This window comes from Bidens hawaiensis, unplaced genomic scaffold (assembly GCF_021521415.1).
Source record: "Bidens hawaiensis isolate Kalapana, Puna unplaced genomic scaffold, B.hawaiensis_p1.1 tig00012283_1, whole genome shotgun sequence".
Taxonomy (NCBI): domain Eukaryota; kingdom Viridiplantae; phylum Streptophyta; class Magnoliopsida; order Asterales; family Asteraceae; genus Bidens; species Bidens hawaiensis.
In genome coordinates, this window is record NW_027491999.1 from 484,423 (window position 1) to 505,078 (window position 20,656).

A 20,656-nucleotide genomic window follows, 5' to 3' on the forward strand; every position below is an offset into this window, starting at 1 on the left:
CGTAAACACATGAAATAAATAAATAGGACAAAAACGTGGAGAATACAAAGCTAGGGTTTAGCAAATGAAATGAAATGAAATTAAATTAAAACTGCATCATCCCATAGACGGCTATCATCTTCTTCGCAAAACCCTACCTTTCCTTCATATCAGCCTCCGGTAAGGCATTCATCACCTGATTTGTTCTTTTAAATCATTCAAAATGAATACTTTAACGTTTTCTTGTACCAACAGATATTCATTTCTTATGTTCATATCTTGCTACCTGTCATTTGATTCATTATCTGATGGTTTTATGCAAATTGGCTGTAAACCCAGAACCCATAACCTGTAATTCATTTCATGTTTGACTTAGTCAATAGTAGTGCTGCTGCAAATATACCTTATTATTATTATTATTTTGGTTGCAGCTATGGCTGGATCACTAATTCATGCTGCTTGTTTCGCGTCGGTTGACCACGAAACAAAGGTTTATAAAACCGGGAAGGCTAAAAGAGTTGTTAAAATGATGTCATGTTCATATGCACCGATGAGAATCAGGACCTTTTCAGGGCTCCGCGGGCTGAATTCGTTGGATAATATTATGAAAACGGGTCAAGATTTTCATTCCAGGGTTTCGCTAGCAACGTCTGTTCGGTCGAAACGGGTCGCAACACGTGTTGTTCCGAAAGCGATGTTTGAGCGGTTTACGGAGAAGGCTATAAAGGTAATTATGCTTGCGCAGGAGGAAGCACGTCGGTTAGGTCACAAATTTGTTGGCACCGAGCAGATATTTTTAGGGCTTATTGGGGAAGGAACCGGAATTGCTGCTAAGGTTTTGAAATCTTTGGGGATTAGTTTGAAAGACGCCCGTGTGGAAGTTGAGAAAATTATTGGTAGGGGTAGTGGTTTTGTTGCCGTTGAGATCCCGTTTACGCCTCGAGCTAAACGCGTTTTGGAACTCTCATTGGAAGAAGCCCGTCTACTTGGTATTTTCAACTTTTTTAATAAATTTTTTATCAGATTTATCTTCATTAACAGTTATTTAATTTTATTGTGGAAATGTTTTTAGGTCACAATTATATTGGATCAGAGCATTTGCTACTCGGTTTGCTTCGAGAGGGTGAGGGTGTTGCAGCTCGTGTTTTGGAGAATTTGGGGGCTGACCCTAGTAACATTCGCACTCAGGCAAGCCTATTGTTGTTATTTGTTAGCTATAGTTACTAGTATGTTATTGTTAGGGTTTATTAGTATATAGCCCATAGAAGACCTGTAAACAAACTGAACGAACAAGAACAAAGCATGTTGGTGTTCGTTCGTTTAACTTTAAGCGAACAAATTATGAACGTGGGCAACTAAACAAACGAAGTGAACGTGTTTGTGTTCGTTCGTTGTTAACAAATGGTTCGCAAACGTAAACGAACGAACATGCCTGAACTTAGATAAATAGACATATCTGAGGTAGTGAGGTCAAACCAGTTAAAAGTAAACGTGAACAGCAGTGTATATATTAATGAGCGTAAACTAATGAACTTAGCAAATTTAGACTAATGGATATAAATGAATGTAAACAAACCAGCTTAAACAAACATAAATGAACGATTGAGCGTTCACGAGCATAAATGAATGAACGATTGAGCTGAACAAAATTGTTCATGAACGTTTGTTTTTGTTTTGTTTTGTTTTTTAAATTAGCCAACTTCCCGTTGAACAATTCACGAACGGTTGATGTTTGGTTCATTTACAGGCCTAGCATGTAGATATTCCAGTCACATTTACATTTTCAAAGTTCCAACCCCACGTGTTATCTTTATTCTAATTTGCTCATTACTTTTTCAATTTCACGAGTAGGTGATTCGAATGGTTGGTGACAATGCAGAAGCAGTTGGTGCGGGTGTTGGTGGCGGGACCTCTGGCAGCAAGATGCCGACACTTGAGGAGTATGGAACAAACTTAACAAAGCTAGCTGAGGAGGTATGTTGCATAATGGTTTCTTGATGATGTTTATTAATGTTATTTAAATCACTTTTTTTTTCATTTATAGGGTAAGTTGGATCCGGTGGTTGGAAGGCAGCCACAAATTGAACGGGTCACACAGATTTTGGGCCGCCGAACCAAGAATAACCCGTGCCTTATTGGTGAGCCGGGTGTCGGGAAAACCGCCATTGCAGAAGGCCTTGCTCAAAGAATCGCAAATGGTGATGTCCCTGAAACCATAGAGGGGAAGAAGGTGAGTTGACTACTTGACTTCATGACATTCTAGAAACTTTACAAGTGGCAAGATGGGCGGGTCGGTAATGGGTCAAAACAAGTTTCATTTTTTTGTTTTGTAATGTATTCAGGTGATAACCCTAGATATGGGTCTGCTTGTTGCTGGCACAAAGTATCGAGGGGAGTTTGAAGAAAGATTAAAAAAGTTAATGGAAGAAATAAAACAAAGTGATGATATTATTCTTTTTATTGATGAGGTTCATACTCTTATTGGAGCCGGTGCTGCAGAAGGAGCTATTGACGCTGCTAATATATTAAAACCCGCTCTTGCTAGAGGTGAATTGCAGGTAACCAGTAATATTATTATTGTAATTTATTATTTTTTTTGTAAAAGAAGTTTATTAATTGATGTGTGTTAATGTGTTATGTGACAGTGCATTGGGGCTACAACACTTGACGAATACCGTAAGCATATTGAAAAAGATCCAGCATTAGAAAGACGATTCCAGCCCGTTAAGGTGCCCGAGCCATCTGTTGATGAAGCAATACAGATTTTAAGAGGGCTTAGAGAAAGATATGAAATTCATCATAAGCTTCGGTATACTGATGAGGCTGTAGTTGCTGCTGCCGAGCTATCACATCAATATATAAGGTATTTAATCTTTTTATCTATATTATAAGATCACTTTTCCCAATGTTTGATGAGTTATGCTGTATGCTGTAGTGATCGTTTTCTTCCTGATAAAGCAATCGATTTGATCGATGAAGCCGGAGCTCGTGTTAGACTTCGCCATGCACAGGTACATTTTTGTATATATATTGATCTGTTTACGATCCGTTTTGACACGTTTACGACCCGCTTGTGTGGCTAGTTACCTGAGGAAGCTAAAGATCTTGAGAAAGAGCTTAGACAGATAACAAAAGAGAAAAACAAAGCGGTCCGTGGTCAGGACTTTGAAAAGGTAATTCTTCTCTTCATTGACTTAATTCATATGTTTGTCTTTGACCTTAACTTTGACTTTTGACCAGGCAGGGGAGCTTAGAGATAGAGAAATGGATCTCAAGCTTCAGATATCAACTCTAATTGATAAAAACAAAGAAATGAGTAAAGCCGAGGTTGAAGCGGGTGACGAGGGACCCACAGTGACAGAATCCGACATCCAATATATTGTCGCCACGTGGACTGGAATACCCGTGGAGAAAGTCAGTAGTGACGAGTCAAACCGCCTCCTCAAAATGGAAGACACCCTTCACACGCGCGTCATCGGTCAAGACGAAGCAGTCAAAGGCATTAGCCGAGCCATCCGCCGAGCCCGTGTCGGTCTCAAAAATCCTAACCGCCCCATCGCCAGCTTCATATTCTCAGGTCCCACGGGTGTCGGGAAATCTGAGCTTGCCAAATCACTAGCCACATACTACTTTGGGTCTGAAGAAGCCATGATCCGACTCGACATGAGTGAGTTCATGGAACGACACACGGTTTCAAAACTCATCGGCTCACCACCCGGTTACGTTGGTTACACCGAAGGCGGTCAGTTGACTGAGGCAGTCCGCCGTCGCCCGTACACACTCGTCCTATTCGACGAAATCGAAAAAGCTCACCCCGATGTGTTTAACATGATGCTTCAAATTCTCGAAGACGGACGGTTGACTGATAGCAAAGGTCGGACCGTTGACTTTAAGAACACGCTTTTAATCATGACATCGAATGTCGGAAGCAGTGTTATTGAAAAAGGCGGTAGGAGAGTCGGATTTGACCTCGATTATGACGAGAAAGACAGTAGCTATAACCGAATCAAAAGTTTAGTAACCGAAGAACTGAAACAGTATTTTAGGCCCGAGTTTTTAAACAGATTGGATGATATGATAGTATTTAGACAGTTGACTAAATTGGAAGTCAAAGAGATAGCTGATATTATGTTAAAGGAAGTATTTGAAAGGCTAAAGGGTAAAGAAATAGAGCTTCAAGTGACTGAGAGATTTAGAGATAGGGTGGTTGAAGAAGGGTATAACCCTAGTTATGGTGCAAGGCCATTAAGGAGGGCTATAATGAGGCTTTTGGAGGATAGCATGGCCGAGAAGATGCTTGCACGCGAGATTAAGGAGGGCGATTCGGTGATTGTGGATGTTGATTCGGATGGTAATGTGACGGTTTTGAATGCTGCTGGTGGTGCTCCGCCAGAGGCGTTAGCTGAGCCGATTGTAGTGTAGACGAAAGGGGTATTTTGGTCATTTTACATTGGTCGGGGTATTGGGGTTTTCGGACATTTTTTGTTTTCATTTGTCATTCGATTGAGTAATTTAGTTACGTGTTGAAGTTACTTTGGCACATAACAAAAGATAAACTGTCCATTAAACTTAGAAAACATTACTTAAATGCATCAAAATTTTACACAACTACTGTCCATTCAACAATGTTTTTAATTTTAGTTTACTGTCAATGAATGCCACATATTCTTAAAAATACATATGGGCTGGCAAGTCATCAAGAAGCCAACTTAACAAGATGTTGCATCATATTTATTTTACAAGTGGGAACACCACCGTGCGCTTTGGGGGTAAACATTGTGTACACAACGTTGGAGAAGCGAAGAATCTCTTTAGGCCCCTGCTTCCCATCGTTCTCTCCCTCCCCTCTTCATCTTTATAGGCATGCAGCTCTTTCTCTCTCTCTCTCTCTAAGTTAACGGGAACATCAGGAAGGGAATGAAGATGAAGATGAGGTAAGGAGTGAAGAGTTTTTACCATGCGTGATCTATTAGCTGATTCTATATGTGATCTTTTTTGGTAACTGTGAGCACCTAGTAATAAATAAATTGCAAGATATCAACATTATAGTACGAACCAATGAAATCAAGTAAAGGTGAGGTTAAAAGACAGAAAACAAGTGAAAACTAGGGTCGCTAACTCTTAATATAGTTTACTAACTAATAAGAATAGACTCTTAATCTCATATGCAAAGTATTTTTATGCGATTTTTGTTTATAAAAACATTGCATTTTACAACATTATTATTCTATTTACCAATGGCATATACTGATACAACATTGTATTTATACATTATCATTCAGTTAAATCACTAGAAAGAGATTGTCTCTGTGCAATACTGAGTGCCTCTAAAACCTTTTGTATCTCCATGGTCATGGCACTATCTATACTCCCTGATGACAACTTCTTATGCGCTTTTTGTAAGTGAAGCTTCAACGCGTTGCTGCTTAAGCCTGCGTTCTTCCCACATATCTGGCACACCCTCATCGCGGGCTTTTTTTGTTGCCACTCCATTGAAGCCTTCCCATGCAACTTCTTGTCTAATTCCAAAAGTGCCCTTGCAAATCCATCATTTGGATGCGCTCGCCTATGTACTCTTCTTAGAATATTCCATGCTTTCAGCAATGTAAAATTCCTTCACAAATAGCCACAACCATAAATAATGAATAATGTTATATTAGTAAAAGTATGTAAAAGAAGGTTAAAACAAGGGGTAAATTAGTAATTTTACTTACTTCCTCATCATTAAGTAAGAGAGAACAATTGTTGCACTCCTGCTTCTCCCTTCAAAGCAATGAACCAAAACCTTACCGCCTTTTTGTTCAACACCATCAATGAATTGATGCGTGTCTTCAAAAATTTCGCTGATGTTTGAATCTTCTTCATCGCCAATCTGTTAATCATAACAAAAATCTTAATGGGCTGATTCCAATGTGTTAAATCTCTAACGGGTCAAACAGGTAAAATGAAAAAGAGATTAGCTGGAAAAACGTGCCAAACAGGCTGAAAGTAGCCCATAATGTACATTTAATGCACATAATCTCCTAAATCATTTAATCTAAAAAAATAGATTATTACTGAAATAGTATATTTGTTAGAAATTATATATGGTAGTATAACAATGCCAATGAAATTTAAAACTTTGGACAAAAAGTTAGTTTGGTCAACCGAACCTGATTTGACTTTTACAATAGTGACTCTGGACAAAGAGTGATTTTGGTCAACCAAACCTTATTTGACTTTTACAATGAACCACGCATACACAAAGGGAGGTTCGTGTTCGTCCGTTTAACTTTAACTGAACAAACGATCGCACACGGACAACTAACAAACATGGTTTGCTCGTTTATGTTCGTTTATTAATAGCATAAATGAAAGGTATACGAACGTAAATTAACAAATGAAAGGTTTACAAATGAACGCAAATTAACAAGCATAACTGGGCTAAAACTAGTTATAACTAATGTGAAGAACAATGTGTTGGCCGAAGAAGTCGTAAAAACTATTAAGTTTAATATACCAAAAGGATTTAATGAATATATTAACAAACAAACTTAAACAAATGTAAACTCACAAACATAAATGAATGTAAACAAACAAACAAAAATAAACGAATTTAAATGAACGAACGCATTAAAGAAACGAGACATGTGTTCATGTTCGTTCCTTTATTAAAGAAACAAACATATTAAACTTTCGATTAGTTTACAGGCCTACCCGTTCAGGCCATGCTCATTTTGCAACCTCAAAAAGATTTATATAAAACAAATAAAGGATATATAACTTACAGAAAAATTTAAATACTCAAACAAGTCGGTCCGTTGAGATTCAGATTGTCCAACTTCATTAGAACACAAACACAATATATGTGTAATCCCTATATGTTGCAATGTGTAAACCGATCTTGCAGCTAACACTCCACCAATAAATAAGTTACTTGTAATCATTGATGGTTTTTCTGTATTTCCAGCATCGGATATTATTGATATTCTCTCAAGGATATGTTCAAGCCTAAGCTGTAAATTAAACAATCACAAGTAAATTGTAAATAACGTGGTAACTTGGTATTAAGGACTAAGGAGATAATGCTTTCATAATTTGGATAAATTACCTTCAATTCATAAGCATCGACAACATAGTTACTCTCGGTGCTCTCAAAATACCCTGAGTTGAAATTATTTTCTTGACATAGCTTTATGGCTTCGCGTTTTAGCAATTCGTTCCATTGTTCTAGTTCTTTATTTAGTTCAGCATCTACCTGAGAAAGATAAATGGATAACTAATTTGTATCAAAGATGATATGTTATCTTAACAATATTTTAAAATTTTACCAAGGAATGGTAACTCCTGACTGGACAAAAACATGACAGGGATTATCGTTGGGGCCAGGCCTGTAAACGAACTACACTTTCAGTGAACTGTTTGGCAGGAAGTTCGACATGAACATAAAAGTTCGTTCAGTTAATTGTTTGTGTTCGTGTTTGGTTAAAGATATATGAGCGAACATGATCATGCCCCCATTCATGTTCGTTCAGTTCGTTTACAGGCGAACATGATCATGCCCCCATTCATGTTCGTTCAGGTTCGAGTTGACATGACCGACCCATTTAAAATTACAATGTAAATTCAAAAGGTCATAAATATACCCGCAAACTCGTTTATAACCCATTTACAATCTGTTACCTAACCGAATTAGATAACTCAGGTTATATATGTCTGAGTTAAGGTCAAACTTTGACATAAATTACCACCTATAATTTGACATGTTTGACTTGTTAGAAGTTAAACATAACGCTATAAGCAAACCTTAGCATATTTGTGGAAATCACGCAGCTTTGAGCTGATGCACACAGGACGTAACGGTTCTGCATTCGCCTTATTAGACTTTCCATGTGAAGACGAATCCCGTGATAATGGAGAAACCGAGTCTAGATTCTCTTTAGATCCCAAGCATGATGCTTTTTGAGCTGTTTTCTGTAAATCACTATCATTTGAATCTGCCTGACCACCCTTACTTTGAGGAGAAACACACGGTGCAGACTGTGATTGTGTATGTGACTCAAGTATCATCAAATCATCTTTATCAAAATCACCACTCGATGATTTATCAATAATATTCATAAAAATCCTCAACAAAGTATCCAGCTTTTGGTGAAGTGTGAGTAAAAGGATATGAAAACCCTGTAAATCCATTAGAGCTGCACGAAACCCGCTTCTAAATTCATGAATAACCGAGATCATATCTTTAATGAAAGGCGAATTGTTTCCAGAAGTTTCAGAAGCTTCTTAAGGGAATCCTAATTTCCCGATAGTTATTTCATGCAACAAATGCGATGCGTATTCAGGACAGTTGATAAGGAGTTCAACCAGTTAGGATAGTTTTCTTGATCGTGTAAACGCTTTCCAGCTGGCGGTCGGCGAGGGACACCAGAGTCAATAGCCACAATATCAAAATCGGTTAGTATCGGATCCATTGTAACTTGTCTTTTTAAAGTTTTTTCATCAGAAAGATGAAAGGTTTTTGATGATAAATTTGAATCATCGGTACTTATTCTCATATCTCCTGAAGTTGATCTTCTTTCTTTTTGAAGTGCCCGAATTACCCTTGGCCTATATCTATTAATAGCAGAATCGAAAGCTTCTTCTAATGCGTCTCTATTTGCAGGCGCCATTTTGTCTGCTAATAATAAGTTTGCAGAGTTACCACGCCACCTCAGATATCGACACTGAAACCGGTCTTCGTTTCTGATAACGAGATCCAACATTGAGATTCTGCCAAGGGCAGCCACCGTCTTTTCTGCAGCTTCTTGTGTTTGGAATGCACTTGAGTTTTCCAAAAGGGGAGATCCATGCACATAACTGTAAACAAACCAAACCGAACATTTAGTAAACAGTTTGTGAAGTTCATTTTAGTTAAGCGAACACACATGAACACATTTCTTGTCCGTTCACTTATGTTAGTGAACATCTGTTTATTTATGTTCATTTATGCTAGTTGATGTTTGTTCGTTTAATTGTGTTTAAGTTTGTTCGTTTACGTTCGTCTATACATTCAGTTAAACTTTTTAGGACCACTACAATTTAGTCTAGTTTTATTACTTTTTAGGCCCGGTGGATTGAGTTCACATTTTATTTAAATAGGCGTTCGCTTGGTTATGTTTGTTCATATATGTGTGCTCATTTATGTTCGTGAATCGTTCGTTAATTCTATTACAAACGAGCACACACTCATTTTCTTAACAAACGAACACAAACAAGAAAACCCCATTCGTTTAATTGCTCGTGTTCAGTTGAATTTAAACGAATGAACACGAACAGTAGTAAAAGACAAAACCATACTTCATCAAGAAAAGGCATCGGCTGAGTTCAAGAGCTTCTAGAAGTTCTGAGCAAGTAACTTCACCAACTTCATCTCCATCAGAAACTGCAGCCTCTCTTGCTCTTTCTGCAGCTTCCTTGATTTCTAACCACTCAGGACTACAATTGTGAATCACTCTAGCCTGCACACGTTACAACGCAGTAACATTTTTTTCACATTTTCACAAACGATAAATCTAAATCTGGTAAAAAAAAGTCAAGAAACTATAATAACTTGTGGAGTTCTAACACCAAGCCATTTTGCAAACTCATAACCGAGTCGTTCCGACTGTGTAGCCATTCTAGAAGACGCAAATTTGATAACAGCTGCTGATTCTTTAGGGACAAAGTCGCCGCTTTCATTATGGTTAAACAGCACAAAGAATACAACTCCACCTGAATTTACTGTTACCTGTACTTGATCAAAACGCTAAGTTACAAACAGTAAATTTTAAGACCCGAATTTCATATCACTGAAGAAACACATACTTCTAACGCTTTATTCATATCATCCTCAGAATGTTCATTACTGCTGCTTTGTTCAGTACGGTGAAGTGAAGAAAGCATGCTCCATGAAAACGAGCTTGACTCGATGTTCAACATTGAAGCCTTACCGAGTCTTTCCCATAAGATAATTTCTGTAACTTGCTCAAAAGACGGAAGCTTTTTTAAATCCAAACTCAAATCCCCTGCTGCACTGTACAGCAATAATCACAATTACAAAACTAAGCAATCAAAATTCCTATTATAAACGTTTACACAAGAAAATAAGAAAAAGAAAATAAAAAATAACCTTAAGAGCATGGTATCAAGTCTTTGAGGGTGGCGAGGGAATCCAGACGACTTATATCTAGCGCTCCGTTTCCTAACTAACTCCAACCATTGAGAAAACCTAAAAGCAGTGCCTGCTGCATTATGACCCAACATGTACAATACCTACATCAACCAACCAATAACCAATAATCAGTTCAGCCAGTGCATCATACACATTATACTCCAATTTGGGAAGACTATGCATAAACATTCATGAATTGCAGCTAGGGCTGTAAACGAACCGACCAAAGCCTTGTTCATGCTCGTTCGTTTAGCATTAAACTTGGTCATGAACGGTTCATGAATGCTAACCTAAGGAAAAAACTATTGTTCTCGTTAAGGAATTGAACTTGTTCACGAACGCAAACGAACATGTACTATTTAAGGTTGAAAAAAATGCAGCATTCTTAATCCAAAACATTAGACAAAATTTAAGCACTTGAGATAATAATAATAATAATCCTCATTGGCGGCGCTTTTATTATGATAATGTCAATGAAGCACAAGTAAGTAGATTTGTTGTTAGTTAAAGCAGGAGTTTATAAAACAAAGAATTAACAAAATATGTTGTTTGTGTGCGTTCATTTATTAAACGAATGAACTTCCGGACGAAGTGTTGGCTTAATGTTCGGTTCGTTTGCAGGCCTAATTGCAAAAAATGAGATGAATAATGTGAGAAAATGAAGTAAGCGAACACGAGAGGCAACGGTAAGGGGAAGAGGAGCATCAGTATCATCATATCCGAAATCAAACTCCTTATCATCGTCTCTCTGCAGATAGGTTAATTAAATTAATATTAGGGCACGGTGCAATGTACAAGTACAACCCTAGGCTAGATCCAAAGCAATTAAACAAATGTACGCGCCTTTTTAATTTGAATTTGAATTTAAAAAGTTGAGAGGGAAATAAATAAATCACCTGATGAATAGAGAGAGCGTAAAGGTCATCCTTTGTCTCGCCGGCCGCCATTGTTAGATTTCAATAATCAGGCTGGCCGGAAAGACTTACGGTTGATTTCGGTTAATCACGTGACGGTCGGTGGGAAGGAGGAATAATAATAATAATATATACGCCTTTTAAGGGATGATGATAATAGCAGAAACTACCCTCATGTTTTCATAAGTTTCTTCTAACCCCTTAAGTATATTGTTGAAGCATATTAGGCCCCAAAACTAGTCCATGATCAATCAATCGCTTGGATAAAAGTTCAATTTAGGGCTCTCTCCGATAATCATGAAATATTTTGGGTCATAGGAAAAACAATTGAGCCTTAAATTAGTTGAGTGAACATTAAGAATACATATATATATTTTTTTCAAAAAAATATATATAATTTTAAAAAAAAGTTCGGGCCTATGACCCGGCCCTGGTTCCATTCCATAGATTTTAACGGGTTACTGGTTAGATCACATATTTTCAGTTTTCGTATGTTTTAAAAGCTTTATCCGGACCATGTTACTAGAATCTTGTTATGCCAATTTCAGTGGGTAATTGGAAAATTCTAAGTTTTGACTATATTGTGATACTTCCATACCGGCGTATAATCAGTTGTAATCTATGAAATGAAACTTTTTGAACATTGGCTTTTAACCCAATGACCAAATTAAAAATTGGAACTATGTATGCCTATTAAGTGAGATTTTTTCCGGTTCGTGTTACTATAATTTTGTTAGTATGGTCACTGAACTATTTTGTGTTTTTTAGTGTAGATACATGGTTTTAATTTAATTTCATATAATTTTTAAAGGTGGTTTTAGTTTAAGTTTCAATTTGAGTGTTAAGCATGTAGTTTTTGATTAAGCATGGCAATAAGGTGTATATTTGTGTCTACAAGTCATGCAATTCCTTTAAGCATAGCAACTTGAGGGTTATATCTGAATATAGAACTAGTTCGGGGAGGTAAATTGTAACTTGTATTTTATTTGAAAATCAGTTATCTTGGTCCATAACGTGCATGTACGCGATACTCTCTTTATCATACAAACCGATATGCTTTCTCTCTTAAATAAATATCATCACCACCATCTTAACAGAACCACCACCACTGTCGTTAGGCGGCCACCAACGCGAAGAAGAAACGTTAAAATAAATATAACAAGTATTCAAACTACACAAGCAACATTCAAGCAATCATGCAAATGTACGTTCTTTCAACTTCCACAAGCCAAAAAAATAAATTAAAAAACAGGTTGGTTGACTCAATTACAGATTACCATTGATATCATGACAAAATTTACTTACAATGCAAACCCGGACTCAGACGGACTATAACTTATTCATATTTCCAACTCTCAAAACGTTTCTGGCAATGGATTTCCCTTTAGAAACGAACGAAACAACACCAACGATCTTTGAGGTTGTGAGAATGGTGCCTCGTGTGACGCTCCACGTACAGTTGCAAACGTTTATATGTTCCCATACACTTGGGTCCACCCTCCAACCTAAGATAATATCATATTCATCAAATCAAATTTATGCATTGTGTTTATGGCATTGGCTCGCAATTTCTGACATAACCCAAAACACATACACAAAAATAAACAGGCTTTGGCTGACCTATTTAAAAAACAGGTCATGCTCGGGTTGACCTATGTAACCTGTTTGTTAAAGGGTTGACTTGCTTACTAGTTAAACAAGTTGACCTGAACACGACACAAATATAATTATGTCTTGGGTTGACATTAATTAGTTAATTAATGGTCATGTTCAGGTCGGCATGTATAACAACCCTTCTAGTTAAACAGGTTGGCCCACCAACCTATTTAGTTAAACATGTGGACCCAATAACAACTTAACCCATTTTTCACAACCAGATTAACAAAGTATACAGCTTGATAATTACCCGTCAATCTGCCAACCCATTTGACATGTTTAGATAAATGGGTTAAACGAGTCGTGTCCTGGACTCCTGGTTGACCTATATAACTGGGCCTAGTTAAATAGGTTGACTTGCCGATCTGCTTAGTTGAGCAAGCCAACCCACTACACTTTTATGGCCCGTTTAACCAGTTTTTCCACAGTCCACCAACCTGATTAAGAAGTTCACAACTTCATTGCTACCCGCTAGCTGGTTTGACTCGTCAAGATAAACAGGTTAAACGGAACGTGTTCGGGTTACACAATTTCAAGTGTGTGTAGGTTAGGTTAATGTTTTTGGCACGAATAAAAATACGGGTTGTGTTGAACCCGACACCAAAAATATGGGTTGCTACCTGTTGCCCTTCGAACCAAGCTCGGTAAGGTACTGTTGATTTGAGTCCCAGTTCAGTAGCAAGTCGATTGACCAAAGCCCGGCTCCCCATTAACGGAATTACCGAATCTTGATCACCGCTATATTTAATCAAATTCAAGAACATGTTTACACAAAAATTCAGTAAATCCACACCTGGTTCACAAAATATTCAATACACCAAGAACATGCACGTTTAATGTTTACCTATAAACCAAAACGCGTATCCCTTCTTTGATAAGCGATCCCACAATGTTGATCGTTGGTATCTCGATATTGAGCAGTTCATAATCTAGAATGCTGTTTACGGGTCAAACACGTTAAAAACATATTTTATAACTGAAGCGGGCCTGCAAAATAGTATACGGAAACTTGCTACAAACTTCCCATTTTCGGACTCCAACCAAACGCGCATGCAGCTCTCTACGGACATCACGTCGGTTAAGGTAGTTAACAGTTTCATCTTCCACACAAACATCAACCCTCTCAGTTACTTGCTGAAAAAAAGCAACATAATTTCAAGATCTTTATAATATTCTATATGGATGTGAAGTGGTGAAAATGTGTGTAAAAATATATACTTTCAGTCAGATTATTTTTCAAGAAACAAACTTTAAAATCAAGCTGGTATTTTTATTTAAAAAAAACAATTTTTTAACTGAAACCAATTTTATAAATTGTGTATGCACCTGGGGAGCAATAATCTTGGATTGTGAGAGTACTGATGGGATACAAACATCAAGAGTGACATCATATTTGTCCACAAATCTACTCGTTTCTCGGCTAACTTCACTATAAACTTTCGAGCATATAGGTGAAACCGAATCTCTATAATATTCACTCACATAGCGTGAATAGTTACATACAGAAGTGAATAATTTGTATGTCGAGTCGGATATAAGACCGTGAGACCAAAAAAACTCGGCCCGAGAATTCTAATCAGTAGCATACTCCAAAACTGGATTTCCTAGCTGCATATTTACATCGATACATAAAATAATTAGAATGATCACAACAATATTGAAAGGTTGACTTTATAAAGTCAAAATTTATGGATGTATATTCAACATGACTATCCTAGCTAGCATTTTGACATTAGCACAGGAAAATTAACTGATTTGACTTTATTAAGTCAAATCTTGTACTTTCTTGATTGATTTACCCTCAATTTTATCCCATTTCTAGAATTGTAACACAATTTGCTGATTAATTCTGTTAAACTTCAACAGATTGAATAATAATCATTGATATTAAAAGTCCAAGCTAACATCTTAATAGAATAAAGGAAATTAAGTTCCATCTTGAAACACTTACAGCAATTCCTTTTAGATTGAAAATCTTCTGCTTTTTGTTGAATATAACCATAAGTTCTGCTAGTTGAGGTATATAATGGCCTGGTACAATAACCCAAAAAAGCATTAAATTATGAAAAAAAATATGAAGATATTCAAGAAATTAAACATGTAATGATTACCTGCATAACTTTCTCCTGTTATGAACAGATCTCTTTGCTGGTATTGAGGGAATTTCAAGAACCATTTGTGCAAGAACACACTAGCTTTAAAATTTAAAAAGAAAAAAATAATAATAAAATAAAAATATTTAGAAACATGAAAAAGAAGAAGAAAAATAAAAAAAGAACCCTTTTTTCTGCATTTTAGATGGCAAGAAGATGAAGAAAACAACTTTTGAAGGTATAAACATTAAAAAGAAAACCTTTTTAAGGTTCTAAAAAAGGGCTTGTTCTTTTTATCAAAAACCTTTTTAGAGCACAAAAGAACCTAACTAAACAAATACTTCACAGAAAGTAGAAGCACCAGAAACACCTGTTATAGCATCACTGACAACTTCATAAGCAGATGAATTTGATGAATCATAAGAGAACCCTACTCCAACTGGGGTCTCTAAATACAACATGTTTGCCTCTGAATTTTTCAAGAAAATGTGATATTAATTCATTAATCTTGAAAAGGGTTTCATCTTTTTCAATAATAATAATTACTTTACCTGTGTTCCAAAATATGATAGTATTCGCTATTCAGAGTATCATTTCTTTTTTATAATTCTACACTATTTAACTTTAATTTTTTTTATTTGTACATAAGAGAGTCGTGTCGTGACAATTATGCAAAGGTTTTTATCAATTGTAATATGCATTTTGTTTATTGCATTTTGAGGGGATTTACTGCTTACATTTCTATACTTAGTTTATTTAATGTAATTTCGTTTGACCCGGCCCATTTTGGTTTGACTAGTTTTAGTTTGACTTGACCCGCTCTAGGTTGACCATTTTTGACACCCACTGGCCAAATTTTCTAGATCCGGCACTGTTCACATCATCAAACTTGTTCCATTGTTCTAACAGAGTACCATAATTATAACGATTTTGTTCAAGTTTTTCTATCATGCATACCTCAAAACGGAGTTTCATAGGCCTTGTTTTCTCATGGTATTAGTTGAAATTAAAAAGAGGAGACGGCTGATGGTTGCGGGCGTCGTTTCTCTATAAATACAATCATATATATATATATATGTATATATTAACCAAGCCCCCTTTAGTGGAGAAAACCCCCAAAACCCATTTCTGACCGTTGATCATTTGGATGGATGGACCAGATTCAATCTGGTGGGTGCCATGTGTTATAAGTGTTTATTTAAATGTTTAATAGTACACATAGGGGCAGTTTGGGTAAATTGCTTATAAACACATGCTTTCTCTCGCCAGACTCTCTCACCAGTACACTTGGAAACCCCCCCTCGCCGTGCAAATCACATCATACAAAAAGTGACCCGTCGTTTTCTGCTTCACGATTCTCACCATAACCCTTTTGAACAAAAAATATCGTCTGATATTGTATGCGACTCACCGATTTTAAGGCTTGAAACACCAATCGAAGGCTATAAACAGCGATTGAAGGTATGGCTTGAAAAATATCGTCTGATATTGTTAGTTTTGTAGACGATAGTAGTTTTTTGTTGTTCGTTGTTATGTTTAATCGATTTGGGGTTTTGTAAAATAAAATAGTGAATGCGATAAACACCGATTGAAAAAGTGAAGTAGTGTTTTGTGTTATGTTGTTTTGTTGATGTTGGTTTAGTAACGTTGAATAGTGTTTTTGTGTTATAGACTTTGAGGTTGTTTTGTTAAACAGTGATGATATTGGTTTTGGTTTAATACTGTATAATAGTGTTTTATTGGTGTTTGTTTTCTGCGGAGGAGCGCGATTGATGCATGCAAAAACCATATGGCTAACCTAAAACTAAATCACATTGTGTTACCTTGGAAGGTAATTTCTTCATAATGTGTCACATGCAAAGCCTATGGCGCGATTGAGTCATGACTTGGGAAATTGCTTGCTTCATAGCTGGATCTTGATCACTTAATACAAGTTGCGGTTGTTTCCCATGAACTTTAATAAAAGCTTCAAGCACCCATTTATATGATTCTATGGTTTTATTACTTAACAACCCGACACCGAATGTGACACATCTCTTGTTGTTGTCAACACCGGTAAAGGGTACAAAAATCATTTTGTACATGGAAATGTAAACAAGTAAATGTAACAGTTGCACAAAATTGTAAACAGTTACACAAAATTGTAACCAGTTAATAAAATATTAACTAAACAAAATGAAAACAGTTAACAAAAATACTTACTTGTTGGTTTTATAAGTAGCATCAAAAGCAATTACATCCCCAAATGCTTGATAACTTATCTTCGATATTTCATCGACCCAAAACACCGACTTCAATTTCCCTTTTTCAACAACGAAGTCAAAATGAAAATCTGGTAAACTTTTAGAACGATCCTTCAGGCGGTCCAGAACTAATTGCGAGTCTCGGTCACCAATATGTATCCTCATAGAGTTGTACCAGTTCTTGAAATCTGTAGCAGTTCTGTTCACATTATGGTGACCACCTTCATTGAAACTTGCAAACGATGAGCTATAGTAGGACCAATTTTGTTTAAACTCATTTGGTGAATAACTGTTGGGTTGAGAATGTGAGCTTTCGAGATATCTTGGTTAAATCTCTGTTGTACTCTTCAATTAAAGGATGATTGTGATTTTCACAGAACTTTTTGATATTGTACACGGACGTTTCTTCGCATACTTGTAACGTAATGCTTGCTGGACAATCGGTAATAGAAAATATACACTGCCTCATTTTCAAGGAGCTCTCACATAACGTGTCAAATTTACGTTTACCCTGTGGTTTGCCAGCCTTGTTACACCTCAAATACTTATGTGTAACAACATCCTTCCATCTCTTGGTCTGTCCTTTTCAAATTGAGAAACCAGCCTTAAAGGCATAATTTTTGTAAAACCGAACAACTTTTTCCCAACTATTGAAAGTAACACCAATCGCCGGTTTTAGGTGGGCACTAACATCAGGACACCAAAATGTGGTTCTGTTTGGAGTATGAAAGAAATTGTCTCCCTCGGACTCATTGGTATCTTGAAAAAAATGTCAAAAAAGGACAAAATTAGCTATACTTAGTGATGATGCTAAATCCAAAAAAAAAAAATTAAAATAAAAGGTATAAATTATAAACTGTCACGGAAAGGTAAAAACACTAACAAAAATGTAAATTGTCACTAAGGGGGTTAAAAATACCAAAAAATATTACAAAAAACTAATTAACTTGAAATACCAAAAACTAAGGGGTTAAAAATACCATAAAACTAGATAAAAAATACATAACAAAAAAAAAAAAAAAAAAAAAACCTCCGGGTTCATGTGACCGAGAAAGAACAGGAGAGTTGCAATTAACTTGAAAAACTGGATTCACATATAAAGGAGACGAAACAACCACATGATCTTCACCTGAAAAAACATTTATAAAACGTTCAGCGATTGAAGATTGGAATTTGGTATGTACAAAAAATGAAATAATAAAAGAAAACAATAACCTGGATCGTTTGATGTTGACACAACATACGAGGGTTCCATGATTACGAATTCAATGAAAACTCATTCAATGCTCTAAGATGATGACTACTCATTCAATGTTCCAGGGGCTATTTTGGGTTTGGGAGGGGGTGGGATAAAAGGAAGAGGATTAATGAGATAATGTTAGTTGGGTGGTTTATGTTTAAATTAACATTCAGATGGCGCCTCTTATGTTTAAGGTCAAATCAAGGTGGATGTAATCTTGGATCAGAATTCTCGAAGAACATGAAATCTGTGTTTAAGGGATGCAGGTACACGAAAAATATATTGGACTAATTTGCCCCTCTTATGAAAAATCTGATTATATATGGACATGGTGATGTGGTGTATTGTATGTAGACCACATATAGAGTTTGCAAGAGTTTTTTAAACTTGGTTGGGTTTTTATTTTAGATTTGCCCTATATATAATATACCTGCAATGTTTTTGCAACTTAATAAAGAATATCCAGTTGCAACTTGTAGATGTAGGCTAGTCTAGACTGAACCAAGTTAAATCCTCGTGTTCATTTATTACTTTCGAATGCAGTGGTGGATCGAGGATGGTTTACCAAAAAGAAAAAAAAAAGTTACCAGGATCGGTCTTAAAAATACTAAGCACATTGATGGTTTGCCAAAAAGAAAAAAGGTAGGTTACCAAAATCAGTCTTAGAAAGACTTGAATTACATCATCTTAAACTTTTCGTTATAAGCTCACTATATCTCTTTGTATCGTTTTAATGTAAAATTGAAAATCAATGGGTTCCATGAACTTAGTGAACCCATATTAAATCCACCCCTGCTCGTATGCGTTTCATTTTCGTTTGTGTGCTAGATCATAACATAAACTTTGTTTGTCATTCGTTAAAGTTATTGATTCTCCCTTTTAGTAAGGCATCAGACCATAGTTTTTTTTATTCTATCATACTCTGGCCGTATGGGGAACATGTATTGAGTTTGAAATTAACTTATTGACTCATTAATTTTTTTAAAAAACATTTTTTTAAAGTATTAATTTGTGTCTTTTAGACAACAACTTTTTAAACTTAACAGAAAGTTAAATATAAAGGACTTTTGTGATTGACACACATTTTTTGTAACTTACTAACTTTTTTAAAAAGCTAATAAATCAATAAGTTGCTTTTAAACTCAATCCCAAAAATTTTTGGCAATTAATTATCACTATCAATTGTGAATATATGTTCTTTAGATGTGTTTAATTAACCAATTAATTTGAGGTTAAAAGTAAATCCGCCATCAACGCGACTATTAAATGTTTAACATAAACCTTAGGATATATTATGCTAGTTTATTATTATTAGTGTGACAATTACTTATGTCGTAGTTAGTATGCAATGTAAACGGCTCAAGTTGCAATAGGGTTGGAAAACGCTTAAGAAACAGTCCATGGGCTCCTCGGTTCACATCAAACCGTTCTAACATCTATATTATGTATGAGCATTTGAATTCAATTCGCTAATTAAAAGATAAGTTAGTTTTATCTTATTTCTTATTCAAAATCGAATTTATCTGTTAGTTTTATCTTATTTCTTATTCAAAATCGAATTTATCGTGTTGTCTCATCTGACTACAGACTAACTCTTGATTTCCGACAACATCTTCTCATCACCAAGAACATTTAAAAATCATACCATACCTACATAACCAAGAATTAAGAATTCATAGTTCAAAATTGAAATCCTAGCAAGAATATAACTATCAGTAAAAGCTCGTGGCTCAATTCTGACTCTACATGACAATTTAGAATCCTAATGGTTAGGACCCGACTCAACAATTTTTGGGAGCGAAACTACTAAAAAATTAGCCTAAAGCAACATTTATTTTACAAAAAAAACTGCATTATGTGAAGTTGCATTAGACCTAATGCAACCTTTTTGTTAGATAATGCAACTGTTTTTTCAAATGTAACATTTTAAAAAGGTTGCATTTGAAATAAATAGTTGCGTTATCTGATAACAAGGTTGCATTAGATCTAATGCAACTTCACCTAATGCAGCTTTTTTTGTAAAATAAAGGTTGCATTATGCCAATTTTTTTGTAATTCTGGTGAATTCTAAAATTGTGGTCTTTCTCGTAAAAACAAAAATATTATTTTGCTTACGGTAGACTTAATTAAGCTATACAACCACGAATAGCTCTAACTTATTTCAATCGTACCAACATATAAAAGCAAAAGCATACATACGAACAAATATAAGTTAAGATAAGAAAATCACTTACGAAAGTAAGTTTAGATATTCACACCAAACTCATGCTTTTGATCTTTCTGAAATCTTTCATTTGCATATGTCCTCAATTATCAAGTTGTTTCCTTTTTCTTTTTCCTACTCATTTACTAAACCTTTT

The 20,656-nt window shown here is 35.8% G+C and overlaps 1 protein-coding gene and 1 pseudogene across 1 annotated transcript; one reads left to right on the top strand and one right to left on the bottom strand.

Moving 5' to 3' along the window:
* Positions 1-119: 119 nt before the first annotated feature.
* Positions 120-4,401, top strand: LOC143540629 (ATP-dependent Clp protease ATP-binding subunit ClpA homolog CD4B, chloroplastic-like). Its single transcript, XM_077033633.1, has 10 exons — positions 120-159; positions 411-968; positions 1,052-1,167; positions 1,831-1,953; positions 2,024-2,209; positions 2,322-2,537; positions 2,625-2,842; positions 2,915-2,990; positions 3,063-3,152; positions 3,220-4,401. The coding sequence occupies exons 2-10, from the start codon at positions 413-415 to the stop codon at positions 4,399-4,401; spliced, it is 2,763 nt and encodes a 920-aa protein (XP_076889748.1). The 5' UTR covers positions 120-159; positions 411-412.
* An 852-nt stretch (positions 4,402-5,253) lies between these two features.
* LOC143540581 (dual specificity protein phosphatase PHS1-like) lies at positions 5,254-18,311 on the bottom strand (annotated as a pseudogene).
* Positions 18,312-20,656: the final 2,345 nt, after the last annotated feature.

Excerpts from the sequence above, each read along its gene's own strand:
- LOC143540629 (XM_077033633.1), top strand. The coding sequence starts at position 413 with ATGGCTGGATCACTAATTCATGCTGCTTGTTTCGCGTCGGTTGACCAC. Across the intron at positions 969-1,051 it reads GGAAGAAGCCCGTCTACTTG|GTCACAATTATATTGGATCA; the intron begins GTATTTTCAACT and ends AAATGTTTTTAG. Across the intron at positions 1,168-1,830 it reads CTAGTAACATTCGCACTCAG|GTGATTCGAATGGTTGGTGA; the intron begins GCAAGCCTATTG and ends TTTCACGAGTAG.